This window comes from Ovis canadensis, chromosome 14 (genome assembly GCF_042477335.2).
Source record: "Ovis canadensis isolate MfBH-ARS-UI-01 breed Bighorn chromosome 14, ARS-UI_OviCan_v2, whole genome shotgun sequence".
Taxonomy (NCBI): Eukaryota; Metazoa; Chordata; class Mammalia; order Artiodactyla; family Bovidae; genus Ovis; species Ovis canadensis.
In genome coordinates this window covers 38,366,093-38,384,584 of record NC_091258.1, presented here as the reverse complement: position 1 = coordinate 38,384,584, position 18,492 = coordinate 38,366,093, and the positions used below count along the sequence as shown (strand labels likewise).

At 42.7% G+C, this 18,492-nt stretch overlaps 1 protein-coding gene across 1 annotated transcript in view; it reads left to right on the top strand.

Annotated features, from left to right (window-relative positions):
• Positions 1–14,663, top strand: part of PSME3IP1 (proteasome activator subunit 3 interacting protein 1) — a 39,088-nt gene extending 24,425 nt beyond the window's left edge. The window contains exon 7 of the mRNA XM_070289279.1: positions 13,006–14,663. Coding sequence (XP_070145380.1) covers positions 13,006–13,223 — 218 coding nt within the window. The 3' untranslated portion in view covers positions 13,224–14,663. The remainder of the gene's footprint in view (positions 1–13,005) is intronic.
• Positions 14,664–18,492: the final 3,829 nt, after the last annotated feature.

Sequence of the window (18,492 nt, the reverse complement as noted above, 5' to 3'; positions counted from 1 at the left end):
TGTATCCCCGAGCAAACCTACCTAAACTTACCAAGCCATTTTAAACCATGTGGGATTTAAACCTAGGATTATATCAGCTGCCCAACAAAGTAATATGTGAAACCGTGGAACTGATAAATGACAGTTGTGTTCTCTCAGGAGTGCTAACAAAACCAAAGCCCTGGTGATATGAACCTCTATTCACAAAGGGTTTTTCTCTTTCTCCCTTAAATGTCAAGTTTCTTCTTTTTACCTGGCTGGCTACCAGTGAGAAGTAGAATACCTGGCTCCTTCTGTTGGTTGGATTGGGTTGGACCAAGAGGCTAAAATAGTTTCTAAAGAGTATACTTTCTTTGGTGGTTTCTTTCATGTGATCAAATCTGGTACTGTATTAAGTGGCACCAAGTTATAAGTGAGAGTGAGTGTTACTCAGGACTGAATCAGGGATAAGAAATTCAAGAGTGTTTTCAGTTCTTCTGACTTCCTGTGGAATTGAGGCTCTGAACTGAACTCAAAGGGTCGTCATTGAAACAGGGCTTACATTTATTTCTCTTGTATTTTTTATTTTTTTACAATACTGTATTGGTTTTGCCATACATTGACATGAATCCACCACAGGTGTACATGAGTTCCCAACCCTGAACCCCCCTCCCATCACCCTCCCCATTTCATCTCTCTGGGTCATCCCAGTGCACCAGCCCCAAGCATCCTGTATCCTATATCGAACCTAGACTAGCGATTCGTTTCTTACATGATAGTATACATGTTTCATTGCTACTCTCCCAAATCATCCCACCCTCTCCCTCTCCTACAGAGTCCAAAAGTCTGTTCTTTACATCTGTGTCTCTTTTGCTGTCTCGCATATAGGGTTATCATTACCATCTTTCTAAATTCCATATTTATATGTTAGTATACTGTATTGGTGTTTTTCTTTCTGGCTTACTTCACTCTGTATGATATTTTAAAATATATTTTTTCTTTCAAAAATTAATGGATATTTTAAAATACATATATACTGAAGTCCAGTAATAGTGGGCTGTTGCTGATACCTTTTTGTTCTAGAATTTACTTGTGAAAAGAATCTTCAGTGAAGAACTTTCCTTCTCCCTATATGTCCTCTTCCATCCAATTCTCCTTCCCAGAGGGAAATACTTTTTTTGCATGTATATCTGGATATATGTGTATAGCCAGATTATTCTATGTGTGTGTCAGTTCAGTCACTCAGTCGTGTCTGACTCTTTGACCCCATGAATTGCAGCACGCCAGGCCTCCCTGTCCATCGCCAACTCCCGGAGTTCACTCAAACTCACGTCCATCGAGTCAGTGATGCCATCCAGCCATCTCATCCTCTGTCGTCCCCTTCTCTTCCTGCCCCCAATCCCTCCAAGCATCAGAGTCTTTTCCAATGAGTCAATTCTTCGCATGAGGTGGCCAAAGTATTGGAGTTTCAGCTTTGGCATCAGTCCTTCCAAAGAACACCTAGGACTGATCTCCTTTGAAATGGACTGGTTGGATCTCCTTGCAGTCCAAGGGACTCTCAAGAGTCTTCTCCAACACCACAGTTCAAAAACATCAATTCTTTGGCACTCAGCTTTCTTCGTAGTCCAACTTTCACGTATAGGCAATTACAAATATGCTCTTTTTTAAAAAAGTGTTATTATAGCTAACTTAAAACGTATTTAGATATCGAGATAATAGTATGATGAACCCCATCATGTACTTTCAATTTTCAACATGCCAATTTTCTTTTCTTTTTAAAGAAAGTTTTATTTTCTTATTCTTTATTTTGGCTATGCCACATGACTTGTGGGATCTTAGTTTCCCATTTGCTGTGGCTAAGACTTTCAATACTGTGTTGAAGAGAAGTGGTGAGAGTGGGTATCCTTGTCTTGTTCCAGATTTTTAGCAGAAAGGTTTTCAGCTTTTACCATTGAATATTATATTGGTTGTGGTTTTGTCATAAAAGCATTTTATTATGTTGCGATATGTTCTTTCTATACTCACTTTTGCAAGGGTTTTCATCATGAATGGATGTTGATTTTTATCAAATACTTTGTCTGCATCTGTTGAGATGATCATGTTGATTTTGTCCTTTCTTTTGTTGGTGTGGTGTATCACGTTGATTTCAATACACTGAACCATTGTCATGACCCTGGAATGAATTCAACTTGAGTCGTGGTGTATGACCTTTTTTATGTGTTTTTGGATTCTGTTGGCTAGTTTGAGAATTTTTGTGTCTATATTCATCAAAGTTACTGGCCTATAACTTCCATTCTTGGTAGTGTCTTTGGTTTTGGTATCAGGATGATGGCTTCACAGATGTCTTTGATAGTGTTCCTTCCTCCTCAGTCTTTTGGAAGAGTTTGAGAAGGATAGGTATAAGTTTTTCTTTGTATGTTTGTAGAATTCCCCAGTGAAGTCATATGGTTCTGGACTTTTGTTTGTAGGGAGTTTTTTTTATTACAGATTCGGTTTCTAGTGATTGGTCTGTTCAAGTTATCTGTTTCTTCTTGGTTCAGTTTTGGTGGACTGTATGTTTCTAGAAAGTAGTCCATTTCTTTGAGGTTGTCAAATTTGTTGGCATATAATTGTTCATAGTATTCTCTTATGGTTTTTTGTGTTTTTGTGGTATCTGTTGTGATTTCTCCTCTTTTATTTCATATTTATTTGGGTCTTCTCTCTTTTCATCTTATTGAGCCTGCCCAGAGGTTTGTCAATTTTGTTTACCCTTTCAAAGAACCAGCTCTTGGTTTTATTGATTTTTTTCCTATTTTTAAATCCCTTTTATTTATTCCCTCTCTGATCTTTATTCTCTTCTTCCTTCTGCTGACTTAAGTTTTGTTTGTTCTCTCTCACATTCTTTTAGGTGGTGGGTTAGGCTGTTTGGTTTATCTTGTCTTGAAGGCCTGTATTGCTATGAACTTTCTAAGAGCTGCTTTTTCTGCATCCCATGGATTTTGTGTGGTTGTGTTTTCATTCTCATTTGCCTCAAGATATTTCTTTAATTTCTTCCTAGATTTCTTTGCTGATCCATTGGTTTTTTAGTCATGGTATTTAGCCTTCCTGTAATTTTTTTTTCTTGTTTCTTTTTCTGTGGTTGGTTTTTAGTTTTATATACCCTTGTGGTCAGAAAAGATGCTTGAAGTAATTTCTATACTCTTAAATTTGTTTAAGCTTTTTTGTGTTTAATCCTAGAGAATGTTCTATGTGGACTTGAAAAGAATGTGTATTCTGCTTTGGGGGGATATAATGTTCTGAAGATATCAATTAAGTCTAAATGTTCTGTTGTATCATTTAGGATCTCTGTTGCCTTTTCTGTCTCAAAGATGTGTCCATTGATGTTGAGTGGGGTGTTAAAAGTCTCCTACTATTACTGTATTCCTATCATTTTCTCCCTTTTTATGTTATTTATGTATTTGGGTGTTCCTGTATTGGGTGCATACATGTTGACAAGTGTAATATCCTCTCCTTATATTGATCTGTTTACCATTATATAGTGTCCTTCTTTATCTTTGTTTATAGCCTTTGTTTTAAAATCTATTTTGTCTGATATAAGTATTGCTACCCTTGCTTTCTTGTAGTTCCCATTTGCATGAAATAACTTTTTCCGTTTCTTCACTTTTAATCTGTGGGTGTCCTTTGTCCTAAGGTGGGTCTCTTGTAGGCAGCATGTTGTAGGCTTTTGTTTTTTTTTAATCCAGTCTGCCACTCTGTGTCTTTTGATGGAGCATTTATTCATTGACATTTAATTATTGATAGATATGTATTCATTGCCATTTTAAACTTTGTTTTCCTGTTGATTTTCTTTCTCTTCCTCTTTTTTGTTTTTCCTTTTGTCCATTATGCTTATGTTCTCTTCTTTTTGGATTTGGTGAATCTGTTGTAGGTTTTTGATTTGTGGTTGCCCTGTTTTTCAAGTATGTTAACCCCTTCTTTCTCTGCTTGCTTCAGACTGGTGGCCATGTAGACTCAAACACATTATATATATTTTTAAAAATCCATGTTTTCTTACTTTCCTCTCCCACATTTTATGATTTTGATGTCCTCGTTTGCATCTTCATGGTCATCCTTTTGCTGTTTATTGTGGTTATCATGGCAGAGAAAGTTTTAAATATTTTAAAATCTGTGTAATGTCTTACTTAAGTGATTTATTTCCCGTTGTGATTTTCTCCTCCCTATAGATTCTTAGTACTTTTCTATTTAGAGCTGACCTTTCAATATTTCTTTTTTTAAGACAGGTTTAGTATTGCTGTATTCTTTTACTTTTTGCTTATCTGAGAAATTCTTCCTCTCTCCCTCTGTTCTGAATGATAATCTTGCTGGGTTGAATATCCTAGGTTGCAGATATTTCCTTTTCTGGAGTTCAAATATATCTTGCCATTCCCTTCTGGCCTGCATTGTTTCTGTAGAGAAATTAGCTGATAGCCTTATAGGTGTTCCCTTGTAATTAATTTTATTTTTCTTTTGCTCCCTTTAGAATCCTCTTTTTATCTTCAGCTTATGCTATTTTTATTATAATACATTTTGATGTAGGTCTGTTAGGGTTTATCTTGTTTGGGACCTTCTGTGTTTCCTGTATCTGGATGTCTTTTTTTTTTTCTTTCGGTTTGAGAAGTTTTCAGCCATAATTTCTTCAAGTACATTTTCAATCTCCCTTTCTTTTTCTTCTCCTTATGGGATCCCTATTATGCTTTATATTATCCCACAGGTCTCTTAAATTGCTTCCTCTTTTTTTTAAATTTGCAGTTCTAATTGAGTGATTTCCATTATTTTTTCTTCTAGATAACATTCATTTTTCTGCATAGCCTTTAGTTCAGCTTTTATCTCGTCAAATGAATTCTCTAATTTTTCTTGGCTCCTCCTTGTCATTTCTAATTCCTTTTTGTAGTAATCTATATTTCTGTTGATATTCTTAATTCCTTCTCTATTTTCATTATCTCCTTTTTGAACTTGGTGTCTGTCAGACTGAAGAGGTCTGTTTCATTGTTTGCTCTTTTAAGGGGAATTCTCTTGATCTTTAATTGGGAGTGATTCCTCTGCTTCCTTATTTTACTTACATTTCTCTTGCTCTATGAGTTAAGGAGAAGCAATTATCTACTGTAGTCTTGGAGGCCTATTTTTATGTGGGAACGACCCTTTGTAGCCTGTGTGGGTTTAATTTTTTTTGATGTGAGGGCTGTTTTTAGTATTGGATGCCTGCCACCTTTTTCCTTAGTGTATGCTGGCATTGTCCCCTTGAGAGGAGGTGTGATTGATATTGTGGTGACTGGAGCCGGCACTGGATATTGAGTGTGGCCTCCCTTTTGCTCTCTGGTGGTCACTGCCCTGTCTGGGGCAGGATCTGCTCCCTAGTTGTTGGGGTAGAAGCCCCCAGCTCTATTTCTGAGCTGCATTTCTTTTTAAAAATGTATTTATCTTCTTTTTGGCTATGTTGGGTCTTTGTTGCTGTGAATGGGCTTTCTCTAGTTGTGGTGAGATGGGGCTACTCTCTAGTTGTGATACACGAGCTGCTCATTGCAGTGGCTTCTCTTGTTGTGGAGCACCAGCTCTAAGATGCATGAGCATCAGTTGTTGCAGCTCGCGGGCTCAGTAAATATGGCACGGGGGCTTAGTTGCCCTGTGATATGTGGGATCTTCCCAAACCAGAGATCGAACCCCTGTCCTTGGTATTGCAAGGCAGATCAGGGAAAGCCCCCTGAGCTGCACTTCTGATCTGTGGTGTGAGGTAAGTGGGATTAGAGTGTTCCCACTGGGAGAGGAGTCACTGAGTATTTTCTGTTAGAGCTGATCACCTGTGTGTGCTCTGCTGTGTCACTCTTCACCTGTTGTGGGCTCACAAAGTGTACTGTTGTTGGCACCACCTTCTGCCCCACCTCAACTGTGAGTATCCTGGCAGTCGGCCCTGGTGCCTCTCAGGCTTTGTTTTCACAAAGCTTCCAATGCAGATCCACTGAAGTCAGGTCCCAGGACTTCAGTAGTTGCACATCTGGACCCTCTGTGGGAGCTGTGCAGGCAGCTCAGACCCTAGCCCTTCCTGGTCTCAGGAGCAGCAGTTGTCCATTCAGATGTTCCACAGACACTGAATTCACAAAGCCAGCCGTCGAGGTGTAAATCTGTGGTTTGTGCAGTTGTGGGGAAAGATTTCAGCTCTGCTTTCTAAGTCCCATGATCCCTGGGGGCTCAGCTGTGATTTCAGCCATACCTCTGTTGGGCACCCCACTAGCATCTACTCCTAGGACTGCTGAGGCAGTGGCCAGCTCGCTGGAGCCTACCTGGGCGGGCCCTCTCCTGGAGGAGAGGAAGCAGGAGCTGGCAAGTGAGGAAAGAGGCTGCAGTGGCAACCCCACCCCTCTCTTTCACATGCTGATTAACAATGGTGCTTAGCTTCTCTGGTGGCCTAGGATTCTTCCCGTTACACTCCTGGTTTTTGTGCCCTACACTTTACCCCCTTCAAGCTGTCTCTGCACAGTCAACAGCAGTCCTCTCCCTGGGTCTGTCCTCTGGAGCCTGCATTCCAATACCCAGCTCCCATCCATACCAGCAGACATGTGTCTTAGGCTGGAGCATACAGGATGGTGGCACAGACCATCTCTGTAAGTCTCTCTCCTGCCTGCCACTAACTGATTGTTGTGCTTTCATCTGAGCCTCTTTTTCGTCCCAGGTGACCTCCTTGCTGGTGAGGGGACTTCCCAAGGCGCCAGAACTTCTGTTCTCCTTCAGCTTCCTCCCAGGGGTGCAGGACCTGTTCCACTTCTTTTCGTTTTCCTTTTGTACTAACTGGTTACCTAGAAATCTGTCTTGTCTTTTCAGGTGTTTGAGATTTTCTATCAGTGTTCAGTAGGTGTTCTGTGAGATTGTTCCATTTATAGATGTATTCTTGATACATTTGTGGGAAGAGGTGAGTTCCATGTCCTGCTACTCTGCCATTTGAATTCTGATCTGACAATTGGTTTTTTAAAAATCAGTATCCAAGGAAGGATTAGACATTGTATTTGGTTTACATGGCTTAAAAAAATGATTCAGATATAATTCACATACCATAAAATTCACCCTTTTAAAGGAGACAGTTTAGTGGCTTTTAATAATGTGTATTTATCACCACTGTCTAATCCCAGAACATTTTGTCATGCCAAAAATGAAGCCCCACCCATGCCCATTAGCAGTTATTCCCCATTCTTCCCTCTCCCGAGCCCTAGCAATCATCAGTCTACTTTCTGTCTCTCTGGATTTGCCTTTTCTGGAAAATTTTATGTAAGTGGAATCATGCAACCTATGACCTTTTGTGTCTGACTTCTTTTCACTTAACATGTTTTCATAGTTCATGCTGTGGCATGTATCAGTATTTTTTACAGCTGAATATCCCACTGTATGATACATTTTTGTCCACTCATCAGTTGATGAACACTTGGGTTGTTTCCACATTTGGGCTTTTAGGACCCATGCTGTTATGAACATTCATGCCCAAGTTGTGTAAACAGCTATTTTCAATTCTGTTGGGAGTAGACCTAGTTGTGGAATTGGCTGGGTCATACAGTAAATCTATGCTTAACTTTTCAGGAGCTGCCAAACTGTTCTGCACAGTCGCTGCACCATTTTTATATACCACCAGCAGTATAGGTGAGGGTCCAGTTTCTTCACATCCTTATCAATACTCATTACAGAAACTTCTCTGGTGGTGTGGTGGTTAAGACTTTGCATTTCTACACAGGGGGCATGGGTTCCATTCCTGGTCAGGGAACTAAGATCTCACATGTCATGTGGCACACCAAAAAAGAAAAAAAAATAGAACACTTGTTATTGTCTTTCTTATACCCATCCTATGGGTATGAAGTGATTGTTTATTGTAGTTCTGATTGGAGTTTCCCTAATGACTAATGATGTTGGCATTGTGTACTTAATGACCTTTGGTTTATCTTCTTTGGAGAAATATGTACTCATATCCTGAGCCTACTTTAGAATTGGGTTATTTTTCTTTTTATTGCTGAGTTATGAGTTCTTTATATGTTCTAGATGCTAGACTTATTTGTCAGAGAAGTGATTTACAAATATTGTCTCTTTGTGGGTCATATAGAAAGAACATGTGATAATGTTCTTTGGAGCACAAAAGTTTTAAATTTTGATGCCATCAATTTATTTTTATTCAGTTGCTTGTACTTTTAAGAGTCATATCTAAGAAACTATTGCCTAATTCATGGTCATGAAGATTTACACTTAAATTTTTTTGAAGAGTTTTATAGTTTTAGCTCTTAAATTTTGATCTTTGACCCATTTTGTGTTAGTTTTTTGACTCAAAAGTTTGCTGAAAGGACTTCTTTCCTCCACTGATTTGTTGTGACGCTTGTTGAAAATCAGTTGAACAACGTGTATGGGTTTATTTCTGGACTGTCTTTTCTCTTCCATTGATTTATATAGCTGTTCTTAGGCTGTCACCACACTTTTTGACTTGTTGTTTGTTTGTGCTCCACGGCTTGTGAGGGCCCAGAGTCCTAACCACTGGACCATCAGGGAAGCCCCATATGCAGTTTTGATCATTCTGGTCTTGGAAGTTTTGAAACTGGAAAGTGTTAGTCCCACACGTTTGTTCTTTTTCAAGATCATTTTGGCCACTTGAGGTCCTTTACATTTCTGTTTGAATTTTGGGATCAACTAGGCAGTTTCTATGAAAAAGGCAGCTGGGATTTTGATAGGGATTGTTCACATCTGTAGATCAGTTTGGGAGTATTGCCATCTTACAGCATCTTAACAGTAGACTAATATGTCTTTTAAGTTTCATTTAACCTGTGGGTTCTTCCTTTTTCTTTATTTTTGTTTTCTTTATATTTTACTTGCAAATAAATTGGGTCTCTGTCTTATAGAGTTTTTACCCTCTAGTTTTGCTAATTGCATCCCCATGGTATTCCATTATACCTTGTGTTTTGTGTAAAATGGTAATTAGATCTAGAGCTTGATCAATTCAAGTTGATTTTTTGGTAAGATTACTTCATATGTTGTTTCGCATTTCCTATCATCATCATTATCTTAATTAACATATGCTTCTGTTTGTTGCTTAGTTACCTTGGGAGTCATAGCATACTTATGCATAAAGAGCTTCTTTATTCCTGTTTAAGGCTATGTAATCCATAGTATGGTTGTACCATAGTGTATTAGTTTTTTTTATTGATTAACATTTAGATTGTTTTTATTCATTTTCTAGTATGATGTTTCATTAAATAACCCTGTGCATCCATCATTTTTTACATAAAATTATTGAGTCAGATATACATTTGTTCAGTTCAGTTCAGTCGCTCAGTCGTGTCCGACTCTTTGCGACCCGATGGATCGCAGCACACCAGGCCTCCCTGTCCATCACCAACTCCCGGAATTCACTCAAACTCACGTCCATCGAGTCAGTGATGCCATCCAGCCATCTCATCCTCTGTCGCCCTCTTCTCCTGCCCCCAGTCCCTCCCAGCATCAGAGTCTTTTCCAATGAGTCAACTCTTTGCATGAGGTGGCCAAAGTGTTAGAGTTTCAGCTTCAGCTCATTCCTTCCAAAGAACACCTAGGACTGATCTCCTTTAGAATGGACTGGTTGGATCTCCTTGGAGTCCAAGGGACTCTCAAGAGTCTTCTCCCAACACCACAGTTCAAAAGCATCAATTCTTAGTTTAGATAATATTGTTGAATTGCCCTTGCTAAGTTGTTCCAGTTTATATTCCCATCAGTGATGTAAGAGTTCATTTTAACTGGGATCTTTTTAATACATAAGAAACTTGCTAAACTGTGGCTGCTTAAATAGGGTAAGTATATATACTGTGTGTAAAGTGTCAATAGAAATCTAAAATGTATTACAACTAGTTACCAGGGAGCCCTATATCTGGTGCTTATACACTGATAGGAACTATCTCCATCAGTCAGTGGAAAGCAAAACTTGTGGGCTTCTTTAAACTCTATAAAGGCAGACAAATTGTATTTAAGAGCCATCTTTTCTTTGCTATTCTTCTTCCTACCCTTTCATTCTTATTTTAGAAACTGGACAAGAAATATCCTCTTGCTAGGAGCTAAGGCCCGGTGAGAAGACTGTCCCCTGAAGCTTTAGAGTCTTGACCTTGGTCAATAGAAAGCTTTGTCCCTTGAGTCCCCCAGAAGATAGCTCTGTGGTCCTTATGGAGATTCAGGCTTCCCCACCGGAGGCGCTGGCTTAAGCTCTGAGCAGACCCAGTGAATGTACAAGTTGGCCCCATCTACTCTCATGTCACGCATCTGTCTGAATCCCAGGAATGTTCTCCATTAGTAATTTTCAGCGTCGGTTTAGTATGATAATGTGGTTCTGCAAATACAGAAGTTGGCAGGAAACTTCACCAAATGGGTGAGATCAGAGGGCACCATCTTGTTCTCTGTGGGCATTTAACTGCTTTTGGAATGAAATTTGTTAGAGCTGCCATCTCTTTTATTTCTTGAAACTTCCTAGATAATTGGGAGATTTGGTTCTTTCACTTAAACTTTGCTAATGCCATCATGGTCCCGATTCCTTTGGTTACATTTCTGTGGCTGGCTTCCATCTTTCCTTTAGGTCAGCTCTAGTCCTCCACAGGTGCTGTGAACTTGACCCTTCTTTTCTAAAATTCAATTCACCCTTGAAATACTTAATAAAATGACACATCTCACTGAATGCTGCTAAGTCACTTCAGTCGTGTCCGACTCTGTGCGACCCCATAGACGGCAGCCCACCAGGCTCCCCCGTCCCGGGGATTCTCCAGGCAAGAACACTGGAGTGGGTTGCCGTTTCCTTCTCCAATGCATGAAAGTGAAAAGTGAAAGTGAAGTCGCTCAGTCGTGTCCGACTCTTAGCGACCCCATGGACTGCAGCCTACCAGGCTCCTCCGTCCATGGGGTTTCTCTGGCAAAAGTACTGGAGTGGGGTGCCATTGCCTTCTCCCACACAAATTACTTTTCTAAGTAACTGGTTCATGCCCTTATGATATCAGGGGTTTTTTTTTAAACAAAAGTTTCTCACAAAATGCTGAAAGCGTCATTGTATGTGTGAGCATAGTAATACAATGAATGTTCAGGTAATGAATGAGATATAGTTTGATATTATGTCCTAAATTTTCACATTCTCCTCAGTCCCACCTCCAAAATCTAGCCATTTGCAGTGAAACTCTGTAATGCATTTTCCTGCATTCTCACACTTTATAAATGTTGTCCTGCTCTGTGCCCAGGGGATGGGATAGAGAAAAGGGCCCTTACCTTCTGGAGACTTCCAGTCTGAAGAGAATGTGGATAAGGAGAAGAGAGACATTAGGACTGTCAGTCTTCTGTAGCCTTCCTGGCTATAATACAGGCTATAATACAGGAGTTATGGAGCTAGAGGGGCTGTCCTTCCTAATTAAGTACCCTACGATACTCTTTAAATTTTTGCATTTGGCTTTCTTAAAAATTGTGTGAATTAGGTAGTCATATCAGTCTGAGTGAACTCCGGAAGTTGGTGATGGACAGGGAGGGCTGGTGTGCTGTGATTCATGGGGTCGCAAAGAGTCGGACGCAACTGAGCAACTGAACTGAACTGATGATGCACATAATAACAAATTGAAAAGGGACAAAAGAGTGTGGAATGAAAAGTTATTTTATCTTAGAGATCATTGAATACCAGTACACACAGAGATGCTCTACTCTTAATGGCTGGATACTAGTCCCTTACATTGGTCCTCTATTAATGCACCTTTTGGTTTCTTTTATCAACAGTGTTGCTTGAATATCATTTAAGTGTGAAGAACATGGCCACATTGTCCTACATTCCCTCAGCAACATATATGAATGCCTATTCCTCCTTACATATTGTTTATGCTTTAAAGTCATTTGTTTCTTTTTTGGTGAACTGTGTCTTCTCTCTGCTTTTCTATGTAGTTGTTGATCAGTTGTTGTTTTTGCAATAATTTTTATATCATAAAGAAGTTGGCTTTTGTGATACTAATTGTAAATATTTGCCTGCTTTTTTGTAACCTTGTTACCACCTCTTCTGCAGTCATTGTCAGCTCTCATGTCACTTTTTGCATCTCCATGTTTTCACATTGCTGATCTTTAGCAGCTCCCTTTTTCCTTATTGGTAATTCCTGTATGAGCAAGTGAACTGTGTGTACTGGCTGATTGAGATCTCTGTCTGCTTCTCAGTGGTACTTTTTTACTTACTCCTCATTTCATCTACTTGGATCAGTGTATCCTTTTCGCATTTATATGAGGCGTTAGGGGCTTGTTGGGTCGCTAGGAGTCGGACACGACTGAGCGACTTCACTTTTACTTTTCACTTTCATGCATTGGAGAAGGAAATGGCAACCCACTCCAGTGTTCTTGCCTGGAGAATCCCAGGGATGGGGGAGCCTGGTGGACTGCCGTCTATGGGGTTGCACAGAGTCGGACACGACTGAAGCGACGCAGCAACAGCAGCAGCAGGGGCTTGTTAAGGCAAAACCCTAGAAGGTAATATGCTTGTCAGCCTGAGAAAATGAGTTGAACTCCAGCCGTACTGTGTAGTGAGCTCTGGGAACATTTTAGAACATTATCTTTTGATTCAGGCTTAGTGTAATGTTTTCTACCCTAAGTGGCCTTTAACTTTAGGGGGGTCTTTGGACCTCCCTCATCAGCAAAATGGGGGATCCCTACATACCAGGTTGTTTCAGCGATTAAATGAGGCTGAAACAGGGAAGAAGAAGGGGCGGGGGGGTGGGGTGGAGGAGAGTCCGTAACGTCTCCTCTCACCTGGGTTGAGGCTTTCTGTCATGGGGGTGAGGCCATGACAGTGGGTCTCCTTGGGCGAGGAGAGCCTCAACTACTTGGTGGCATCCTACATGGTCTTAGAATGTTCCCTGCTGTGGCTTCAGTTTTCTCAATTGCAAATGAGGTGTGCAGCTTTGACATGAGTGTGACGATAGTGTTGACTGCATAGTGTTGTTTTGAGGCTTCCAAATGTGAAGTCCTCAACGCATGGAAAGCAGGCTATCAACTTTGGAAAAAGGTGCTGAAGTAACAATCCCCCCTGCTTTTTTGCAGAAGCCCCGTCCTGTGTGTCTCTGGGAAGCACCTCCCTGAGCAGTCCCTCCATCCACTGCCCGTCCGCGGCTGTCTGTATCGGCATCCTCCCAGGCCTGGGCGCCTACTCTGGGAGCAGTGACTCTGAGTCCAGCTCAGACAGCGAAGGCACCATCAACGCCACGGGCAAGATTGTCTCCTCCATCTTCCGAACCAACACCTTCCTCGAGGCCCCCTAGCTCCTCTGTTTTCACCGCAGGGTGCTCCTCCCCACAAGTAGACTGGACAGTTTATTCTGCCTACAGGCATTACTTCCCACAGAAAACTCCTTTGCCTGCTCCTTATGCGCACCGTGACATTTTTAACTGCATCTAAGAATGTGCCAGAATCCACTTGTGGCCAGACTTGTGTTTGGTTTCTCTTTCTACTCCGGTCCAGATGCCCAGACCAGTCCTGCAACCTCTGTCCGCACTGATGCAGATTTCGGCCCAGCCAAAATTTCACCAAAAACACCCTGGGAAGATAGGTACCATGCAGCTTACAAAGAGTTTGGATTCTGTTGCCTTCTTGTTTTTTCTTTTTTTTTTTTCCTTTTCCAACATCATTAAGAAGCAGGGACAGTTTATTGAATAGATATCATTTAAACATTCTAAGTGATTATATTGCATTGTGGAGTGTGTGGCAGGCAGGGGTGGGGAGAGGAGAGCCCTAGTAATGGAACAGTGCGCAAGGCCCTGGAGCTAGCTGATTCTTGATGTTGTGTGACTAAGTAAAGATTCTAAATTACGTCCACAGGGGGTGTCACTTAACACTTATTGTTCATTGATAAGTTTTTTCATACCTTTGGCTATTCCTTCTCCCTCCATCTAATCCCACTTAAGATTCTAAATCTTGGAGAAACAAAAATAGGCCTTATTTTGTTATAGCCAGAAATCAGAAGTACTGATAGTGTGTGGACAAGATGACTTATTTCTGGCAGCTCCTGATTCTAATATTGCCAGTCAGTGGGACACCACCCTCTCTGTTGGATACATTTATAGTTGTGTCTTCAACTGTGGAAGCTGTTTCTAACCTAAAGGTGCTTCCCTCGTCCTTTCCTCTGCTTCGGTCTGCTGCCCTTCCTGCTCTGCTCTTCCCATTCAGAGCAGCCGAGACCTGGAGGTGCTGTTCCACCCCTCTCCTAAAGTGGGGCAGGGGCTCTCCCTTTGGGAGGGAAGGAAGGACAGGAGGAGACAAGGTATGGAGGCACTGAGGACAGAGGTGACCGTCAGCTTTTAACAGCAGCAATCTGGAGGCTTCCCTGCTTCAGAGGAATGAGCCCATGGAGTTCTTTCTTCCCTTGGGTTTGTACGTCAGTTGTTTCTACTTCCTTGGGTGTGAGACAGAGAGACACACACAGAATGTGTTGACACTGTGATGCTGGCAGGCAGAGAAGCTACTCTGTTTTATCGTGGGCAGAGAGGCCCCTGGATCTCTTCCAGCCCACCCCTTTTCCCTCCCAAAGCACTGACACACTGGTGCCCACTGGCAGATGGCGACTTCCCTTCACCCATAACCGATGCCTTGTGAATTCTTTTTCCTTTTCAGAGCTACTCTGTGCTAATTGTTCCTGACTGTCAGTACAGGCGCATCAGCTCCATCCTAACAAACAAGACTGAGGTAAAACTGGAGGCACCTTCTGCCTGTGCTTCATTGTTCCTGCGATTGTGCTCCTGTTATTACAGCCCGTACCCAGGGCAACCTCGGATCATCTCAGGAGGCAGACAGAGGAGCCAAAGTCACGATCTTCATGTGGTTTGACTTTTCAGAGGCCATTACTATGCCTCATGGCCTCTGTTGATGTTGGGAGAAGCTGAAAAAGGGTTGCATGGATTAAAAGCCTCCATTACTTTGATAGCTAATCCACCTGTCAGAGAACAAGATCTTGCTTTTCCTGTACTGGAGCCTGTGCTTCCAGCTCCCTCCCCATCCATTGTAACAGCTAGGTTGTGTCGAGGAGGTTGAGACTCTTCAGACTGCGATTTCTGCTCTTTATGTCACAAGAGCAGTTGAAGATGACCGGTAATCATCTTTCCCCATACCTGTTAGTGGAGAGCCCTGGAGCTGAGACATGAGTTCTGTAGAAACTACCAGTAGCAAAGCAGGGTCTGGTTTGCCTAGTGGAGGAAGCTCCCCTGGAAAAACATCTAGTGTAGACTGTGTGTTTCAAACCCAAAGAACAGGAAAACCAAAGATAGAAGGAAGCACTGCCTAAATCACAATATGCAGCTCTCCTGCCTTGGTAGATAATTAGGATTTTATAACCAGATAATAAGGAATAAAACTGGGGTTTGGGGTGGCTTCTTAAAACCTGTTGCATTGTCCTGAGTGGTAGTCTTCTTACAACTTTGAACCATGTGAGGGAGAAGGCTTGTCTATGAGGAATGCTGTTGCCAGCCCTGTGCCCAGGAGGAGAGAAGGCTGACTTCTCAAACCCAGAGTTGGGAGGGCATTCTAGACTTTTTCAGGAGCATTCTAGACTGAAAGTCAACCCCCTAATGAGGAGTGGCTTAGGCTAGTCCCTTGCATCCTCATTTTCAGTCTTCACTTTGTGGGTTATTCCCTTCTGGCTACCTCCCAGGAATCCCAACCTGGTTTTGCCTTCTGTGGATATATCACAGTGGCTTTGTGCTTGGAGCCAGACATTTTTACTAGCTGAGTCACTTAGGCGAAGTCCTTAACCTCTCCGAGCCTCAGTTTCCTCCTTGGTAGATAGGAATAAGGATACTAGCTTCACAAGTGAGGGTGAAAGATGATCTGGATTAGATACTTGGTGTGGTACCTGGTGCTCAGTAAATGGTAGCCATCCTAATGGTAGTAGTTATCCTCGGCCTCCCCCATCTGGGTAGAGTGTCCAGAGTTTCTGTGAGTAGTGATTTATGGCAGGTTTATCTGTCCTGCTGGCATTCCTCAGTTGTAGCTTGAACACTGATGTGATGATGGGTCAGATCTGGCCATCAGAGCTCCAACCGCCTGGTTCTCCTGTGTGCTTTCCTCTCAGTTAAATGTTAATTGCTCAGGCACACCCAGTTCCTTGGCTCGGGTGTCCTAGCCGTGGGCATATGGCTCAGCTGTCGTCTTTAAGCCCCTCCAGGAAAACAGAAAAAGCCTGGTGGCAGCGTACAAAATCACTTGGATTTGGATGTTTCTTGATTTCTTGGCGTGCCCAGCCCACTTAGGCGTAACAGTATGGAATGCGAGTTCTACTCAGTGGGAGGCTAGATCTTGGCAATACTTCCATAGTGTTGAACCAAGAATTCAGTCTCGCATTCTTGCCTTAGTGATGCTGGCAGGGGCTGATATTTTGCTCCCTTACCTGCTGGAGCAAGGGTTTAGGGAGAGGCGTGTCACAGCACGAACAGGCAGAATGGGCCCACCATCAGAGCTCTGCATAGCAATGGACAGCATGACCAAGAGACAACATCCACTCTGAGCTTCAGGTCATTGGCTGGGTGTCTCCTTCAGTTTTAGGCATGGTCATGCACATCCATATCCCTTACGTTGATTTGTTCATCGGTCAGCATTTACTGAGGGCCCGCTGTGGATGGGCCAGGGGTGTTTGGGATGTTCGCAGATTATAGTGTCTTCCATCCTGAAAAAAAAGTCCCGTGAAGCAGCTCTTCTCTACATTTTATAGAGGAAGCTAAAGCTCACAGTGATTCAGTGACTCGCCCAAGGTCACACAGGCAGATGTCAGAACCAGAATCTTAATTTGAGCCTGTAGGTCTGGGTTTCTGTGGTTTCAATGAAACTTTAAAACAAATGCTCGTGCCCAGACCTCAGTGACTCGAGTGAAGGAGTCTTTTAGTCAGATTTCTGAGTTCACTTTTCATCCTGCTATCCACATGCAAGAACCAAATAGCACCAAGATGTGGTTTGTTCTTAGTGAAATACAGTTGACATATAACATTAGTTTCAGGTGTACAACATAATTATTCAATATTGTGTATATTGTGAAGTGACCTATCACCACAGTTACCAAACCATCTTTTTCTTGTGATGACAGCATTTGAGGTCTACTGTCTTAGCAAGTTTCAAATATACAAGCTGGTATTATTAACTATAGTCAACATGCTGTATATTACATCCCCAGGACTGACTTATCTGGTTTGTTTTTTAAGTGGTGATTTACCTGGTCAGGAGTTTAGTACATTCCTTTCCCCAGTGAACTCAAACCAACTGGGAGTAGAGGGCTTGCTTGACTGATCCATCTAACATCGGGCAGAGAAGAGGGAAGAAAGACATGACTATAGATCTGTTCCCTTGTGCAGCTGTGAAGTGGGGGTTGCTGGCAACACACTGAGGTAGGTGGTCCACAGGAGCTGGAGCATTTATGATGGGCGTGATGCAAGGCAGGGACTCTGCCTTAACCCGTCCAGCAGATGTCAGTCCCCATAGCTTCACCGGTCTGGTAAATGGTCTGCATCAGAAGGTGTCTCCCCAATATACGCATCCCCTGGGGACTAAGGAGAGGATGTGGGGCTGGGAGGAGAAGGCTGTTCCACTAGAGAAGCCTCTGGTCAATCTGAACTTGAAAGATTCTCCCAGGCTGAACTGGGTACAAACTTCCCTGGATGTGACATCCAGCTAGACTCACTTCAGCTACCAAACGAGGGTAAAGTCAGCAGTCGTGGGGTGTTATTTCAACCACCATGCAGTCTTGCAGCCGGCCTGAGCAAGGGCTGGGTATGAACCAGAGGTGCCAGTCCTGGGATTCTTGGCTGGTGGGCTGTGACTTCCCAAAGGTCACTGAGGCTCCCTGCAGTCCTGCGGCCCTCTCAGGAGAGGTGAAGATGTCCCTCGAGAATGTTTCAACTGACTTGGTGGCCATGGAATCAGCAGAGGCATCAGAAGCCTAGGATATACATGTCCCTCGCTTACTCCCACCAGATGGACACCGGCTCCTGAACTTACCAGGAACCTGGAGGTAGCAACATGCCTGGTGCACCATCCCGGTCTAGCGGGCCACTGCTAAGAATCGCTGACCTGGGAGAGTAGGTTTAGATGACTGACTGCCCAGTTCATTGGAGAGGAAGGGCAAATTCATTAGCAGCTTGAGCAGAAGACGGCCTCGTAGAGTCTCAGGAAGACAGTCAGTGCAGTTGAACAAGTGCAGGCTCTGGAGATGGCCAGACCTGGAGCTGCGTTCTGGCTCTGCCTCTCATAGATTCGATTAGTCTCTGCTTGTTTCCTCATCTCTGAAATGGTCATAGGCAGGGGCTAGTGGAAGGGTTCATCAAGATTATGCCTGTAATATGCTTAGTGGGGAGCTGGAAGCCTAGTGCTTAATATGAATGTCTGTTGTTGATTGCACTCAGGCCTGTGGCGTAGGGGCTGACTGGACCTCCAAGGAGGAGGTGGAGAGGAGAGAAAGATGTTGAGGAGGGAACTGGACTTCTGGGGTTTCAGAGATGCGTCACCTGGCTAGTTTCATGAGGTTGGGCCTGAGCCCAGGGTGGGGCATGCGAG